Source organism: Centroberyx gerrardi, chromosome 7 (assembly GCF_048128805.1).
Source record: "Centroberyx gerrardi isolate f3 chromosome 7, fCenGer3.hap1.cur.20231027, whole genome shotgun sequence".
NCBI lineage: Eukaryota > Metazoa > Chordata > Actinopteri > Beryciformes > Berycidae > Centroberyx > Centroberyx gerrardi.
In genome coordinates, this window is record NC_136003.1 from 12,012,803 (window position 1) to 12,029,734 (window position 16,932).

At 42.4% G+C, this 16,932-nt stretch overlaps 1 protein-coding gene across 2 annotated transcripts; it reads right to left on the reverse strand.

The window, feature by feature from the left end:
- Positions 1-86: 86 nt before the first annotated feature.
- Positions 87-15,802, reverse strand: hook2 (hook microtubule-tethering protein 2). 2 transcript variants are annotated; one of them, XM_071918465.2, is made up of 22 exons: positions 15,617-15,802; positions 14,565-14,647; positions 13,783-13,855; positions 13,590-13,640; positions 13,259-13,391; positions 12,827-12,894; positions 12,451-12,516; positions 12,159-12,239; positions 10,572-10,738; positions 9,989-10,129; positions 9,251-9,452; positions 8,966-9,076; positions 7,940-8,027; positions 7,113-7,179; positions 6,514-6,651; positions 5,197-5,284; positions 3,986-4,020; positions 3,804-3,886; positions 3,580-3,683; positions 3,324-3,431; positions 3,125-3,196; positions 87-2,690 (listed from the first exon to the last, which is right to left on the reverse strand). In XM_071918465.2, exons 1-22 carry the CDS (start codon positions 15,659-15,661, stop codon positions 2,562-2,564), a joined length of 2,133 nt encoding a protein of 710 aa, XP_071774566.1. In that variant the 5' UTR covers positions 15,662-15,802; the 3' UTR covers positions 87-2,561. The 2 variants fall into 2 exon arrangements, with proteins under 2 accessions (XP_071774566.1, XP_078140849.1); XM_078284723.1 differs by lacking the exon at positions 14,565-14,647.
- Positions 15,803-16,932: the final 1,130 nt, after the last annotated feature.

Below are 16,932 nucleotides of genomic sequence, written 5' to 3' on the forward strand. Positions count from 1 at the left end.
ACCCCAGATGTGCAGTGTCCCTGGCCTGATGAGAAAGAGTTGGATCTGGGAAGAAAAATATACACATACTTTGATGCTGGAGGAGCTCCTTTACTGCAATTCTCAAGTAGATCACATGTGAAAATCCATGCTTTCACCATTTCACATAAGAATTCAGCTGTTTAGTATCTCAGAGGGCTGACTGTTCAGTTTGACCTTTTCTTTAGATGATGACATGACATCGAACCTAGGCAATAAAACCAAGGTTTTTTCAGCTCTTTGTGAATAATAATTTACAAACGGTATAGTCAATTAGGACTGTTTGGTGGCCCTTAAGTATAGAGTTGGCTAGAGATTTTGAATGTGATGAGATTCTTTAACAGAACACCAGACACCGTCTCTTGTCTTAAGTCCCCATTTATTTGTAGTGCAAAAGTAGAACAGACAGGACTACAAATCTATAACTTGCCTCAAACCCCTTTGTAAAGTATGCTATAATCTACTAGACCTTTATTGATACAACCATGAAGACAACATTGAAAACCTAAAAGTTAACCCCTTCAAGCCATGCAAATGTGCAGTGAAAATACTGACTTAACACCATATAAATATCTACTCAAATAATGAAACATTAGAATAAAAAAAAGTGTACACACACACAACAGTAGGATTTCAGTCCTGTGTAGATCATAGCACAAATATTCACAGGGGTGAAGTACAAGTCACAAAACAGCAGCTCTGATACAGGACAGATTACAGGCTAAAAGATGAAAGGGAAAATTAACCAACAGTGAATAATAGTAGTAATGACTTCCTGGCACACAGATTTACTCATACTCATCAGGCTTTCAATGAGGATGAAAAAAACAACATAATTGCTTTCAGAGAGAAAATCAAGCCAATGAATGAGTTCCAGTGTATTGATGAATACATTTATTTCCAGTTCAATTGAACTATAAATCTGGGTCTAGCAGCTGCAAACAGCTATATTAGCTGGATTCCTACTTCCTTATCAATCATATCATTAGGGACTCTATCAATTGTGGATTTTTTTTTCCAGTATTTGTACTAAACTAGGATGCCTTTACCTGGCAGTTTCTATCTTACTTTCCCACACTCAAATCAGTTTAGAGACTAAAGTGGAAGTGCAATTAGGCCCTACACACAACTAGTAAACACCCTGTTTCAATCTTTGGGAAGAGGGAAGGGGATGAAAAAACATAGAATAATCAATAGTCAAATTCATAGGCAACTCTGATATTTCATCAGAATATCACTGCGAAACATCATATGCGAGGTAATTATCACATGCCATATGGAGATGAAAGATGGATAACTTGCAGTGTGACATATATTCTTGAGCCAAATCCATTTGTGCCTAATAAATGAGACACTGGAGAGAGGGTTCAAGCGAACGTGAGCTTACAGCAGAACGGCGGTCTTTTGAAGAACACGTTGTGAAGAACTTCAGTCTCATCCGCCGAGGGGATATTTTGAAGTCTTTTTTTGTGAGGCACTGATCAAAACCACCATCAGAGGAAAAAGTGCTTTGGTGTATGTTGTGAAAAGTCTAACCGTTTCTTTACATGAAAATTACGTTGTAAAGAGATTCAAGTGAATAAAAATGAAAAACAAGACCAAAGCTAGTATACATCCACATCATTTTTACATCTTTTCAAGGTCCTTCAAATCAAACAAAAATAACAAAAAAACAAAAACCCTCCAACTCTACTCAAAAGACATGATCAAAAAGACAAACAAAAAATAGCTTCAAGAGAATTCAAAACAAGTTCACAAAAATAAGATGAGATCTACTGACTGAAGTGAGAATCTTTGTTCAGTCTGTTATAGAGGTATTGGGTTCGCCCATGTAGCTTTACGTCTCCCTCGGCACTTAGATGTGAAGTGTCACAGGCCACAGCTCAAGGCTCATCTCTCCTCATTCCTAACATTTCATTAGTGTTTCCATCATCCTAGCGAGAGGATAAAATCTTTGACAGGTAATGGTGGACAGGGAAAACGGAGGGAGAAAACAGAGGTGCATTTTTTAACAAAATACCCTTCACAACTCCTCCCTTTTCTTCTTCATATCAACTGCAGCCTTCCCAAAGCACCGGTTCACACCATGCCCCATTCTATACCATAAGAGAAATAAAACGATATTTAAAAGCAACAGAAACATGAGTCGAAGAGAACAAATAGGAAAGAAAAATTGACTAAAAAAAAAAAAAAAAATAGGCGAGACGGCCTCTTTTCAGGCCCTACTCTACTCTAGTCACAGATCAGTCTCTCATCTCTGTTTCTATCAGTCCTGGCAGCTCTGAACGCTGTGAAGTTAAACGCAGTAGTACTTCTCCTCTGGGGCTCCACAGAAAAACTCTTATACCATTAAGAGCCAGCAGGGTGCAGCAGCAGCATGGGAAAAAAAAGATAACTTTGAGGTGCAGACAATGCCTCTAGTAAAGGCATGAAGGCAAAGACACTGGGAGTTCAGTGGAAATCTAGATCACCTCGTCTCCTCTACCAACTTCCATCCGGCACGGTTTCCTGCCTCAGGGTTTTTCCCCTGCGTAAGGAGCGTCTTATCTTGGCTGGTGTCGCACCAGGCCTCTCCTGGCGTTGGTGGACTGCCTCTGCTGGGCCAGGAAGGACATGGCCTGGTTGGAGGGACCCAGCCGCTCGCCAGCCACTTTTTGATGCAAGGCCATTCCCTGAAAGAGGGAATGAAACGGATGCAGAGAGGTGAGAGGTATAAGAAAGAGAGAGAGAGAGGTATACAGAAGACAGAAGAGAACAGCAGAATGCAGAAGCAGATGTCAAACCACCAGCAAAACGTGCAGGGCAAACGTCGCTGTGCAGTGAAAACCTTGTACCTCCAAAATGTTGTTTCAGGAACTAAGAAGAGCAGCCCTGATTCAGCTTGACCACCATGCATTTTTTGAGTTTATCCAATTAGTTTTGAAAGGGTTTCTGCTCTGTCTCAAACCACAGAGCAGCATTTTAATCCTTGAACTGAACTTCAAACATGAAAATCAGCAAAACTGGAGTTACAAGCTTTTCACATGACAACAATGAAATGCTGCTTGGGCTTCTATACGTGTGTGTATGTGTGTGTATGTATATGTGTATATGTGTGGACACTCACCATGTTGTACCATGCACTAATGATGAGTTTCTCCTCCTGGTCATGTCTGGCTCTGCTCTTCTCATAGTCATGCTGCACACACAGAGGGACAGGAGGTCATGCATTGGGAAGATTGACAAGGCACCAATATGCTGCATATTTTATCTATCCAATAAAATGTCTCTCTCTCTCTCTCTCTCTCTCTCTCAAAGGTTTGTACCTCCAGGTGCTGGATCTTCCTCTCTTTCTCAGTCAGCTGGTTCTTCAGGGCCTGAATGTCAGGCGTCACAGTCGGAGGCTGCTGGTTAGTGTCCAGGGTTTTGATCACCTGCACACACACACACACACACACACACACACACACACACACGCACACACAACTTCTTCATCAAGGTGCAACTGTCACAAGTTAACCCCCGCATTTGCATTGAAGAGACACATACTGCGGACAGTGTTAGTCATTTACGTGGACTGACCGTTCTGGCCTTCTCCACATAGCGCTTGTATCGCTTCTCCATCTGCTTCATGTCCTCATCCTTCTTCCGCAGGATCTCCTGGAGTTCATCGATCTTCTTTGCCACTGAGAGGGGTGGGAGGAGACAGCGACGTAGGGGAGAAAAAGAAAGAGGAGGTGAGAAAATGTGTTCAATAGAGAAGAAAGAGTGGACAGTGTTGTTGCTCAAAGTGGCCGATTCCTTACTGTTGCTGTCCACTTTGGGCTCTAGGTCATCAATGACCTCTTTTTTCTTTTGGAGATCGGAGTGGGCCTCATGGAGTTTCTCCCTGGAAGGATCATAGAAGAAGAACGTGAAGTTTCTCTCTGAGTGTTTGGATCTCGCACAGATTGAGTAATATCAAGCCAGCAACAGTCGCAGTACTCACAAGTGCTCCTCTAGCTTTTTCTTCAATAAGGAGGACTAAAAGGAAGAGACAAATAGAAAAAGAAAAACATAAAAGCTCATCAACAGGGTCTTCTATACTGCATTGGAATTAACCCCGTGCGAACACCCCCCCCCCCCCCCCCCCCCCCCACACACACACACACACACACACAGTATTAGCTGCAAAAGTCAAGCTGTCAAGAGTTAAATCATAGGCCAATTGGACAGAGGGTGGGCCGTACTTACGATGGCCTGATTTTGGCAGAGTGTCGGTCGATGGGAGCAGGCAGAGAGAGACAGACAGAGAGGGGCAGGCGTTAACAGTGAATCACCACAGCAAACATGGGTTAAATTCCCACACAAGATCACATCTTTCAAAGTAGGAGGGTACCAACACTGCACTCCTTCACAGCCAAGTGTTTTTCAGCAAAAGTATTTTCTCCAATATACATAGTGTGCGATAGAAACTTTTTGTTTTTCTACATTCATATTAGAGTGCCAGATAAAACATAATGGGCTTCAATTATAAAAAATGTTCTTTCACTTAATCCTCGATTCCATTAACAATCACTTCAAGGAATATAAGAAACTAATATCTATGGTATTCCTATCTTGGACTATAATAGATATATAGTAGTTTTGTTTTGATATATCATAGAAAATTGCAAAAACTATGAATGTAACAGTGATTTCAGTATAAAGATCAAATTTTCACTAATTATAACCATGACTCAGATTAAGTCCTAAGCACAAAATTTGCGAATGAGAAGAACCTTTTATAACTGAGACCCAGTGAATACATGTCATTCTGTGACATTTACTGATTGAACAACAACAAATGATGCCAAATTTGACAGTGCTAAACATTTTTGAGCATATGTTCCCTTAAGACAGAGAATCATTCCTGATTGAATGCTTTGGTGATTGGTCATGTATCAGTCTGATTTATACAGGGGCAGTGAAGAAAACATCGGAAAGGTCTTAATTATCTCAAGGCTTACAAATCCTTCATCCATTTCACCTCCGTCTTACACTGTGATGGTGAAACCCATAAGGAATTATTGATCTCTTGTTTTCTCCTGGTCAGTTTGATGGAAAGAACAGGTTTTCTCTTTGTACACCAAGTATAAATTCTCAATATTCTACCAACTTGATTGTAGAAAACTATGGTTAGTGATGAAGGGAGTGACAATAGGAAAAGGAGGCACTCACATCCTCAGTCTTGCTGCCCTGCTCCTGGAGAGCTTTCTGGAGCTCCTCCACCTGAGAGCGCAGCTCTGAGATCTGCTGCTGGTTCAACCTTGGGATGAGACAAGGAGAGGGAAAGGGAGGAGGCACATAAGAGAAGGTAAGCACAGAAAGAACAAATGGGAACAAGATAAAAAAAAATTAGGAGAGGAGATAGATAAAGAATGAAAAGATAGTGGAGAAAGTTACAAACACAAAAGGGAAGCAGATGAAGGAAGAGAGGGAGAGATAAGAGGAAAGATGAAAATATCACGCTGTTACGTTTATATTGTGAGTGGGAGATGTTAGCAATGCATCGTGTCTATCCTTGTACATCTGCTGCAGGCAATGTTCATCTATTCCACCAGGTGTGCAGCCTGGCCATTTTCTGTTGTGTTGTACTGAGCATGCTCTGGCAGCCCCGCTCTCCTGCCTAGCACACTCTACTCCTCCTGTTACTGTTGCTTAGGATGCTTCCCACACCCTGGGCCTGGTGTTGCATGGACACACTCACACACACACACACACACACATACACACACAGTCCACCCACATGTCCACATGTCCACATGCCCACAGGCATGTAAACACACGCACACACACAGCCATGGGACAATCTGGCTTTCTGCTGTCCGTCCTCCATTCCAGCCCACACAGCTCAGTTCAGCACACAGTCCAGAGGGTGAGTTGACATTTAGGCAGATATCACTCCCACTATCAGCCAAACAAACAACCATGCTCATGTTCAGGAACACACAACAATATGGTGACCTAGAAGGTGAATAATTATTTAATGTTCGGCAGGAAGTTGTATGTCAATGGGTCGGTCGTCGCTAGGGATGCACCGATATGTTTTTTTTTTTTTTATGGCCGATACCAATACCCGATATTTTCCCACCCATATCAGCCGATACCAATACTGATAAGAATGAATCTAGTACAAATGCACATGCAAAACAGGTTAAGCCTTTCAGACATGTCTATCTTAAGATAATTAAGTGTTTTTTTAAACAAAAGACCATGTAAGCTTTATTCTGTTGCTAATTTGACAGTTGTATTAAGTGACACACTCTTAGGAAAAAAGGTCACAAAAACAGCAATTCCACAATTGTCCAAATACTGGAATGTAAAAATACTACTGGACCGATACCGATATTGCTTTTGAAAGCTGATACCAACCGATACCGATGTCTGCCGATATATCGGTGCATCCCTAGCCGTTACACCGCCCCTAAAACCAGCAGGTCACACAAGCACATACAGAGCACATGCACACACACACACACACACACACACCCCTACCTGTTTTGAGTTTCCAGGGTGTTCTTGCTGCGCTGGGCCTCCTCCAGCTGAGCCTGCACCTCCACCAGTTTTTGCCTGTAGGACTCCTCCTGGACACACAGCATCTTGTTTTCACTCTGTAGACGCACCACCGTCTCCCTGTGGAGGGAACGGGAGGAGAGGAAGAGAAGGACAAAAGGAGATGAAGAGAAAGTTGTCAAGAGGGAGAGAAGAAATAGATGGACGACAGAGGAAATGGGTCAAAGTGAGAAGGACAGAGGCAAAAGGTCTGTGTTGAGTTGACCAAGCCCACCATTCAACAACGCCCAAGCCAACTGCGCAGGCTGCCATGTGTCCCCATTTTTGGAGCCAATTGCGCATTCTAGTTCTAAAAATAAACTTTAGTGGCTGGGGTAGCGGGTCTGAGCAGTTTGTCATTGACTATAGAAAATGAATATGGGGCACGAGTGGGCTAGTGATTTTGACACCAATGCATGTCTATTACGGGCTTAGGATGGAAATCTCATCTGTTATGCCTAAGCCTAAATTTGATTGCTACATACATATCCACCCCCACACCCCAACCCATACCCAAAGATACGGCATAATAGTAGACATACTTGAACTCAGTAGGCATGATCTCTGCTGCTAGGTTTCCTACTGTGCCAGCGTTGTCACACAAGCCTCCTGCAGAGAGAGACAAAGACGAGATGTCAGCTGGAAACTCTTTTCCCAGATTTGTAGAATAACCTGATTAGCATTTGATGTCATTTTTATCCAGGATTTAAAGAAATATTTCACACTGGCAGAACCTTTTCCTTTTTAATGCATATACTTCTAGGGTGTTCATGAATAGTCAGTCACCAGTATTGACTGCTCTTAGGTTATAGTCACCACCAACTCCTTCACCTTCTTTCAACACATATACAGTCATAGCAAAGTATATATTAGTATACGTTTCATTCTGTGTGTGTAAGGTAATTTTCCAGTTTTTAGCTGCAACCAGCAGCTAGTATAAGTCACTCTCTCGGTTGGTGCCAAAAATGTCAGAAAACCCCACTGTGTCTATAGCGCCGCGGGGCACAGAGATACAATACCTATAAGTGTCTCAGGCAGCCACTTGGTAGGGCAACAGAATTTCATGCCCAGGTCCCAGGTTCTAATCCCGGGCTTGGCAAATTTGGCTTTTGTATTTGGCTTCACAGAGCCAAATAGGTCGCAGCTTATCACGACTTATGTGCTTGTTCATATTTTGAGCTGGGAAGAAGAACAAAGGCTGAATGCCGCTGGTGTTAGTAGATTCCCACAGCTAATGTTGATGGCTTACTGCTTTTGAACTGCTATGGAGGCACGCACACTAAAAGGTGAAGATCTTCTAACAAACGTGGAATATTGCTTTTAAGTATTTTACCATCTTGCAATTTGAATGAGCACAATTACAACTCACCTGCTTCACTGAGACACTTCTGTTGGACCTGCGCACACCTGAGCTCATCATTTGTCTCCCGAAGTGTGTCTCTTTCTGAGATCAGACGCTGAAACACACAGCACCATATAACACAGCTTTGTCATTTTTATCTTAAGTATATATCAAACTGGTTTAGTTTTAAAGGGGGGGTCCTGTTATTCTAATTATTACCAGCAACATCTGTCATTTTAATTAATCCAGTATGAATGAAGTCTGGGAAAAAAAAGCCAAAACATTGCAAATTACCAAGTGTTTTTGTTTAACTCAGATGTCGTCTGATTTCAGTTGAAATCTCCATAATGTGGAGTGTAGATCCACATTATGGAGTGTAGATCACGTTTCATATCTGGGATAAGAGTGGCAATTTGAGGGAAATCAGAGAATTTGTTTTCCATAAGAATAGGCCTCTGAAATTAGACACAGGGTGCGAAAAGTGTTTCCCATACATGGACTTAAGCCTGAAGTCCTGATAGGATTAGTACTGCAGGACAACGTTGGTAATGTAATTGTACGTTCCACGTCAGTGATTTTAATAAATGATCTGGATGGCATATATTATTTTATTACTCCCATAAATTACTGAGGGGGCGTATCATTCCTGTTAGATTCTGGAATAGGTCTATGCAAAGTATTTGTCATTTATGAATTACACACAAGAATTGATAGAGGATGTGGGAGTTTGCTGAAAAACGGTAGGTTATTAGCGTGGTAAGCATTACTCCTGCGGGGATACGCGCTCTGTAATAATCACAAACAACGCTGATCCGCACGGGACTGAATCACTGCATTAACAGACCTCCTCTAGTAATACTAAATGCCGTGCGGACAGTGTGTGACTCATGTGGTGGCCCACCATAATATGAGACAGGGCCACTGCAAACAGATTCTCCAAATTGATAAAATAACACAGTAAAAGTGCTTATTGAGTGGCAGGTACACATCCTTTTCTACCACAACTTAGCATCTATTACCCGTCTGCCACCAACACAAAGTTCAACAACTCACTTCTTTCTCCTTCAGCAGTGCGTCATACTTGTCGTGAAGGTTCTTGTACTCAAACTGCCACTTCTCAGCTTTCATGGCCTCTGCCGAGTGCTTGGTGTGAAGCTCTTGAGCCTGCAAGTCAGAGAGGATAACAGTCTGTGTTGGCCAGAGCACTCAAACGCAAAATTGCATGGATTTCAAAACACATGCACAGGTCAGAACGTGCTTTAACCCCAAATCACTGCATGGCAACAACTTCAAAAGAGGCATTTTTAAACATCCTCCTTCTTTCTAGCCCCAGCTTGCCTGTCTCTTGTAGGTGTCCAGCTGATTGCGGACAGCGTTGGCCCTGCGGAGCTCCTCCTCCAGCTCGCAGGTGCGCTGCATGTAGACCGTGTTGCGTTCCTCCAGGAGGCGCACTTGTCTGCGCAGATCTCCCAGGTCCTCCAGCTTCCTCTTGTACGTCTCCACCAGTGCCTCAAGCCGGCTCACCCGGTCGGACGAGTGCCTGAGGGGGGTGAGAGGGAAAGTGTGGGAGGTGTTGAGTATCAGCGCATGAATATGACTTTTAGTTAAACAGAACACATCCGTGTGGATTTGTACTTTGTTGAACTATTAAAAAAAAAACGTCTGACGTAAGTCAATGTCGATGCATGAAATTCATATTATCAACGCAGATGACACAGAGAGAGGAGCTGAATGAATGTCTGCGCGTGGGCGTATGTGGGTGTCATTTCTGACACTGTAAACTGCTAATTCCCAAACTACTGCTTAAAATGAGTTTTATTCTCAGCCAAAGTGGTGCTTTTCCGAACTGTCTCAAAGTAAGAGTGTTTCTCTGAGATGACTGACATTACATTACATCCAGACTTACAACTTATAAATAAGTGCAGCAGTAGAATAAGATTAAATTCCTAGATCACCATAATTACAAGCAACCAATAGTAAGGAGTGTAAAGGGTCAGGACCATAGTGCAATATTCTGTGACCATGCAAAACGGAACCTAGATCTTTACTCTGTATGGACACAAGCGCTGGTCTCACCTGAGGATGTCCATCTCATCTTTGAGGGTCTGGGCCTCCTGCGCCAGGCTGGTCAGCTCTTCATTACGTTGCTGCAGGTCCACCACCTCGCGCTCCAGTATCTCTCCCCGCACACGCATGTCATCTCTGCTGTTCTCCAGTCTGAGAGGAAGAGAAATGAGGGAACAGAGACAAGACCAGTGGTTTATATAACTGACTAAATTGAATAGACCCATTGTAAGATTCTAGACAGAGCTAGATGGCTGAAAAGTAGAATTTGATATGCATTTCTGCATGATGGAACTCACATGTATGATGTATTTTTAGTTTAACTGAACAACTACAGTACATGTTGTAAAAGTTGAGTCACATCTATGTATATATCAACATGTTTAATCTGTATGTGTCTTTATCCTCGAGTGTTTACTTATGCCCTACGTATGCATTTAGCTTGTATGCGTGAAGCCTGGACTGTTTTCCTAAGTAAATCTAACCCTATGTATGTATACAGCTTGCGCATGTGAATGTACATCCTGGAGTGCTTCCCCATGTGCGTTTATCTCTCTAGATCTGTGTTATCCAGGCAGCGGCCCAATCAGCAGACCTGTAGTTCTCCTCCTGAAGCTGTTCCATCTGGCTCTGCAGCAGTAGCAGCTTCTTGCCAGTGATGGCAGAGGTGGAGGCGTCCAGAGAGTCGCAGCGGCTCAGCTTCTCCTTCAGGGAGCGCGTCTCCACCTGCAGGGACGACTTCTCTTCCAGCGCCACTGACAACTGTGGAGAAAGAGAGAGAAATAGAAGACAAAGGATGTAAAAGGGAGCTGTAAAGAGTGGGGGGGTGAGGTAATGGGGGGCCGAGAGAGAGGAGATGACAATGCACAAAGTGACACAAATCTACAGCAGTACAAAGAGGAAGGGAGAGAGAAGAGAGGAGGCAGAAGATGCAGATAAAGAAATAAGTGCATGAGGAAAGTGCTGAACACTGATGAAAAGACTCACACATTCTCCAGAATGCTGAACACAGTGAAACAATTTCACATCTTTCTGAAAATGCTGAACATGAGAAAGCCACTAGCAGAGGACAGATTCACAGAAGAAAAACACAGAACCATACACAGCGAACTCACCAGCTTATACACATGCTTTGTTTTTCATTTCACATGCACAGTCGTCAAAGGCCAGTTAGTCAGCTGGTATGCAATGGTCTCAGGCGGATGGGACTTTCTCAATAGTGCAGTTGTTAGCATTACCCTAAGGTCAAAACTAGGCCCTCATCACATAAACAGATGAATGTGCATAGGTCATTTAGGAGCACCAATGATAGTGGTTACACGATTACAGTTGAAGGGAAACATTATAAATTTAGGCTGATGAAGTTGGTTGGACTGCGACAGGGAGAGACTGATGGTCAGAGTTGCAACACTGATGCTTACAAAATGTTTTGTGATTGAGAGTGAGGCTCAACACAGGCCAGAGCTATGTGTGGGGTTACAGTTAGACAAGCTGGCATTCCAATATTACAAAGGGGGAGTGTAAACTTACCTGTGGGGCATCTTTCCGGTTTGATTACAGCAAAACCCTACACTGAACTTTAAGGACAGATTGCATGCTTTAGCACAGGACCAGTAACAGTAAATAGCTTTCAAAACAACACAAATGACTAATTCATAACGTGTGGGCTAAGTAAGTAAACAAACAGGTGGGCTGAGAGCTGCAGAAATTATTGTTGGCCACTGCTCCATCCTAAGGCAATGTGTCAGTCTAATCTTGATGTTATGCAACTATTGACTAGGAATAATGTACTCTTTAACGGAACCTAAATTAGTCCCTTTCCAGTCAGTGGCGCAAAAACAAGCAATGTTTACACAACACACCATCATAGGAAAACAAACCAATCTCAGGCAAGCTAATCAATAAGGGCCAGAGCACAAAGCTGCAGGCACACACATTCAACAACATGCTGAAACCACAGTACAGCAAAACTAGGCCTCAAAGTATTTGACAGTCTAGCACATAGGGCGCAATTGGTTTACATTATTACTCCAAAAGTACAAAACAGGTTGACTTTTGAGATAATTCCAATGGTTCCGCTAAACAAATGAAAGATGAACAAAACACCGCAGGCCCCAGTATGCCGCTTCAAATACTCAGCGACCATTGTTTGCTAGACATGAACTCCACTCTCTGTACCAACCTGGTGCTGCAGGTCTCGACAGCGCTGGCCCAGGTCCTCCTTCTCATCGGCCTCCTCGCTTAGGAAATAATACTTCCTGGACTGCAAGCACAGAACCGACAGAACACAGAGACAGAGGAGGTGTCATACTAGTCACAGTAGGAGGAAGTCAACATGAGTGAAAGGGCGAGAGAGAGAGAGAGAACACAAAAGAAGGATGTAACTGATCTGCCGAGTGAAGAACAAGTATACCGGAGAGGAGTAAAAGTGTTACATATTGAGCAAAGCAGAGAGAAAAGACTGAGAGTTTCACCTGGTAGTCAAAGTCCCCGTAAGTCTCTGGGCTTCCTGGTTCAGATGAAGGCTCTTTTGATAACAGCTATAACAAAAAACCCAAAAGAAAGTCAATGAAAATAGCCAGTTCAAACTCCAGGAAAAATAAAGATCACGTGGACAGTGTTATTGTCAACACAGAGAGACAATAGGTGATCTATTGCCTGTTTTACAGTCACATGGGTGTACACTAAAGATATTCTTATTCTTGAAAAATCACAGAGAAGGGATTCTGGGACTCCGTTCAGTTGTGTGCTTATCCGGATTTGATTTCTTTGATTGTGAATCTACCATGACTAAGAGCTGGGATTAATGCAAAGGAGAGAACCAAGAGGATAATCGAGAGGCTCGCTCACCTCCTGAATGGCTGTCATGACGACGTGCTGGACAGATTCCTCAAGAGTCATTATCTGCTGGATTTGCTCTGTGTGTAGGAAAGGACAATGGAGGCCAGTGATGGTGCAGCCAAATACAAACACAAACTAACAATACATACTCTCCTAAAAAACACACAGGACAAGCAGGACAAGTACTGCTCATCAAGCTACTATTTGGATAACAATGATCTGAACCATTTTTCTCCTTTTCAGTAGTAATCCATAAACATGATCTTCACTGTGGGGAAACAGCATGTATTCAGTTTATCTACTCATGTGATCATCAGGCCATTTCTGAGATGAAACATGCATCATAAGATCTGAGTTAATCCTGTGTATTATTTCCACGGATGGCTGCCTCTGCTTTGTTCTGAGAGTCTCGCTCACACTTTTCTATGGCAGACAGCTTACCTTGCTTCTTCTCACAGCTCACAGCACAGCCCAGCACCAGCTGCACCAGCTTGCCCAGTTCCGTTACATCTCCCATCTCTCCTATTAGGTTCACGTCTGGCAAGTGCTCATCTGACACCTGGTGACCAAGCACCTATTTGTGGCAAGAGAGTGAGGTGAGAGATGGGGGCTGAGAAAAGATTCAGAGTAACAGGTAACAATGAGAAGTAGAATTGAGCAGGGGGTTGGGGAATTCCAGCACGAGAAACATGAGGGATTCACACACAAATGGAATAACAGCAAACTCTCGGGTTTACTGGAGGGGACAAATTAGGTAAAACATTATTCTTACATCATGGTAATACTCCAGCATGCTCTGAAGAATCTTTTTCAAGTTGCTGACCTGAAAGAACACAACAAAATCAGAGCAAAAGTCTTAAGTTATTTTCATTTGGAAAAAAGAAATAAAATTCTTAGCTTAGACATGTTGGTCACTTTGGGTTGCCATTGGGTATTCTGTCATGTCCTGCTGTTTCACAAATTACCTTCAGGCGCCAGTTGGCCCCGCTCTCCTCCTTGATCCTGCCTAGCCATGTCTCATTAAACCAGGAGGGGTCTCTGTTAATGAGAGCATAGGAAAACATTGTTGACAACAAGGATGACACGCATCTCCGGACATCTAGATTCACAGGAGGCCACAGGGCAATATAGGCCTGTGTTTCCGTTCTGGTAAGCACAATGACATTTGAGCGGGACAGTTCATCATCAAAGTCTCTCTTACATGCTACACATGGGAATAATGAACTTGTTGTGAACTAACTCAAAGAGCAATTGCATTGGGTTCCAAATTAGACTGACCTTCAAATAAAAGAACATTTTGTTTGATTCAAAAACAGCTGTGCTGTCCATTTTTCTTTGGGGTATGTGTACAGGGAGTACACAAATACCCCACCACAAGCTAGAAAGGTCATCAGACTTGGACAGATCTGTTTACACAAATTCACACCTACGCAGAAGAATTCAAAGCCGTGAGCAGGAAAGTTCACTTGCACATGACAATAAAAAAAAAAGCTAACCCTACAAATCCTTGCTCTAATCTTTCATGGTTTTTATTTTGCATAGATAATGAACCTGTGTAATTCAAATGGCAAAAAACTGTAAATCATACAGATAAGCAAAACAATGCAAACTCAATGACCAGGTTCTGAATAGATTCCTACCAGCAGCTGCTAACTGAGTTGCACTTGTGAATTTACCTGTAGGTAATTCAAGCACCATCAATCACAAAGTAAGCGTCAATATTAAACACAAATAACTGTGCCCTTACATTCTGTGTAGAACATGTGCAATAGCCACTCCACTTGTTAGGTCGTGCTTGCTGGTGCATGAAGGCACCTGAAACGTCTGTAGCTGGAAAGGTTGAGAATGAAGACATTAGGAATTAGTCAACAAAACAGTGTGACGCCTGTACAGTTGACACACATCCCTATCTTATGGCAAGGTACTTAAAGTAAACTGATCAAGAGAGCTAAACAGTGATGAGCAGATAAAGACTGGTTGTACTGGTCAGCTCCCGGGTGTTAGTCTGTTAATGTGTGACCACCCTCCTCAAGCAAGGACCCCCAAGACCATTGTTGTGATTAATAATATGTCCGTAGTCATCTTACCCAGTTAAGTACAGAGGGGTTAAGAAGCTACTAAAAACAACAGCCTTACAAATTAGTGTATGGTGCCTGTAGTGGAAAAAATCATATAGTGGGTCCAATGTTACAAGTCAACTGTGAAATACTACCAGTAAACTGAAGGGATTTTAACTAAACTGCTTTCAGATTTTAAGCAGTCAAAGGGGCTTGAGGGTCAATAAATCCCACCTTCAGGCCTACTCAGCAAGCTAATGATGGTAGCCCTGCCCTTTATTCTGTGTGGAAAAGTGTCAAACAGGTGGATTTTCTCTGAGCTTGAGACCTTACTAAGTTGGTGTGTTGGACAGACTATTGCATAAGTCATTCAGCTTAGACTAAACTGTTTGGGCTGTATTGGCAGGCAACTTTGCTGACGTTGTATTTGATTTGGTACAGAGATAGCAAGGTAAAACAAACAAGCAGAAGCAAAAGCAAACTTCCAGGGCTTTTACCCAGCTAGCTTGGCTGGCTAACGAGTTAGCTTACAAGCACATTAGGTCGTTTCAAGCTAGCCAACTAAAACAATTATGTTAACTAACTTCAGTTAGCCAATCCACTGCACGTGTCATTTAATTCTGGCTTGGACTGGCAAAAGTATTTTGTATCTTATTTTGCCACCACCTGCTGTCACCTGCAAAACAGTACGCAGTATTAGCCGGCTAGCCTCGCTAGGTAACCTAGCTAATGTCAAACTTACCCAGTTTAATAGTGAATCACATAGCTCTGCTTTATCCAGACTCATTTTGGTTTGTCCGCTGATAACCCGCGGTTTGCAGATTTGCAATGGATTCTGCTCTCAAGACTTTTAGTTTCTAACTTTGTTTTGACTCGCACTCCTGATACTTTCCACGTCAGTCACACAGCCATGGCCTCCTCCTGTCTCCCCTGCTCCTTCGGTTTGCGTTTCGGCTGCTGTTATCCAAGCGAGCCTCCGTATTAAGAGCGTTGACATGGCAACGGATTACTTTGAGGGACAGTCTGTCACTTGTCTGGTCATGGTAAAAACAACAAAAACAAAACAAAGCAAAACAACGGACAGCACTGATTTGTTAAGGTCATAATCACGGTAGCATATTAACATTAGATGCAAATGCTGGTAGATTTGGCTGGTAAATTTGCTGACTTCTTTTCTAAAATGGATTTAGTAAAATAGATTACCTGTCACTGGGACGCAGTAATGCTAAGGAGATCACGGAGAGTAATGTGTCTGAAGGGAGATCGAAAAAATACATAAATAATGTCATAGAATTATTTGTTGCAACAACTGAAGAGCAAAATAACGTTTTACACTCATTATACACATTATATTCGTTATAACAAACCCAGAAACTGTTATATGTTTCCATTAAAAAAATCTATAACGAGTCTGTTAGCCTTGTGGCCTGTGGATAAAAAAAAAAAAAATCCTTTAATCCGAGGATAAATATAGCTGGCATGTGTTGTGGGCATAAGTCAGCTTCATCACAGTTTTAGCTACTGACAGTTTTCTCACTTGTAAAAAAAATTGTTCAGGCACAATCACATTTTAGCATTATTCTAAATGTATTTAAGGAAGAAAATTCCAACAATGCATGGCGCCTGCTGTCTTTTTTGAGGGGTTCTGTATTCAATTAGCTAAGTGATAGTCAATTGATATAATTACATTGTATCCGTTTTCTGATTGCTATATGGAAAGTTCCTTAAAGCACCACTAGATGGCTCTAGTTGACAGACAGCTATAGAAAGGGCACAACTGGCTCCCCATGAGCTGCAGTCCAATTGCAGTTGACCATGCAGGACAGGTGTTTGTTAGCTGTTTCCAATACTCACTCTATATGCTATTCTGACAGTAAATGGGAATTTCAAAACTGCAGTTACAAAGAAAACTGCTTAAATCAATCATTTAGTTTACAGTGAGAGGTTATAACAATGGCTTTTCATCAATTTAAAATGTGACATTGTCTGTGAATTTATATTCCACAATTAGGCGGATTATTTCTTGTAATCAGGACTACCGGCATGTCACAGCATTTT

Coding starts and splice junctions, on each gene's coding strand:
- hook2 (XM_071918465.2), bottom strand. CDS start 15,661: ATGAGTCTGGATAAAGCAGAGCTATGTGATTCACTATTAAACTGG. Junction 14,648..15,616: donor GTGATTCACTATTAAACTGG/GTAAGTTTGACA, acceptor CAACCTTTCCAG/CTACAGACGTTTCAGGTGCC. Junction 5,285..6,513: donor ACCCTGGAAACTCAAAACAG/GTAGGGGTGTGT, acceptor TCTCATCCCAAG/GTTGAACCAGCAGCAGATCT.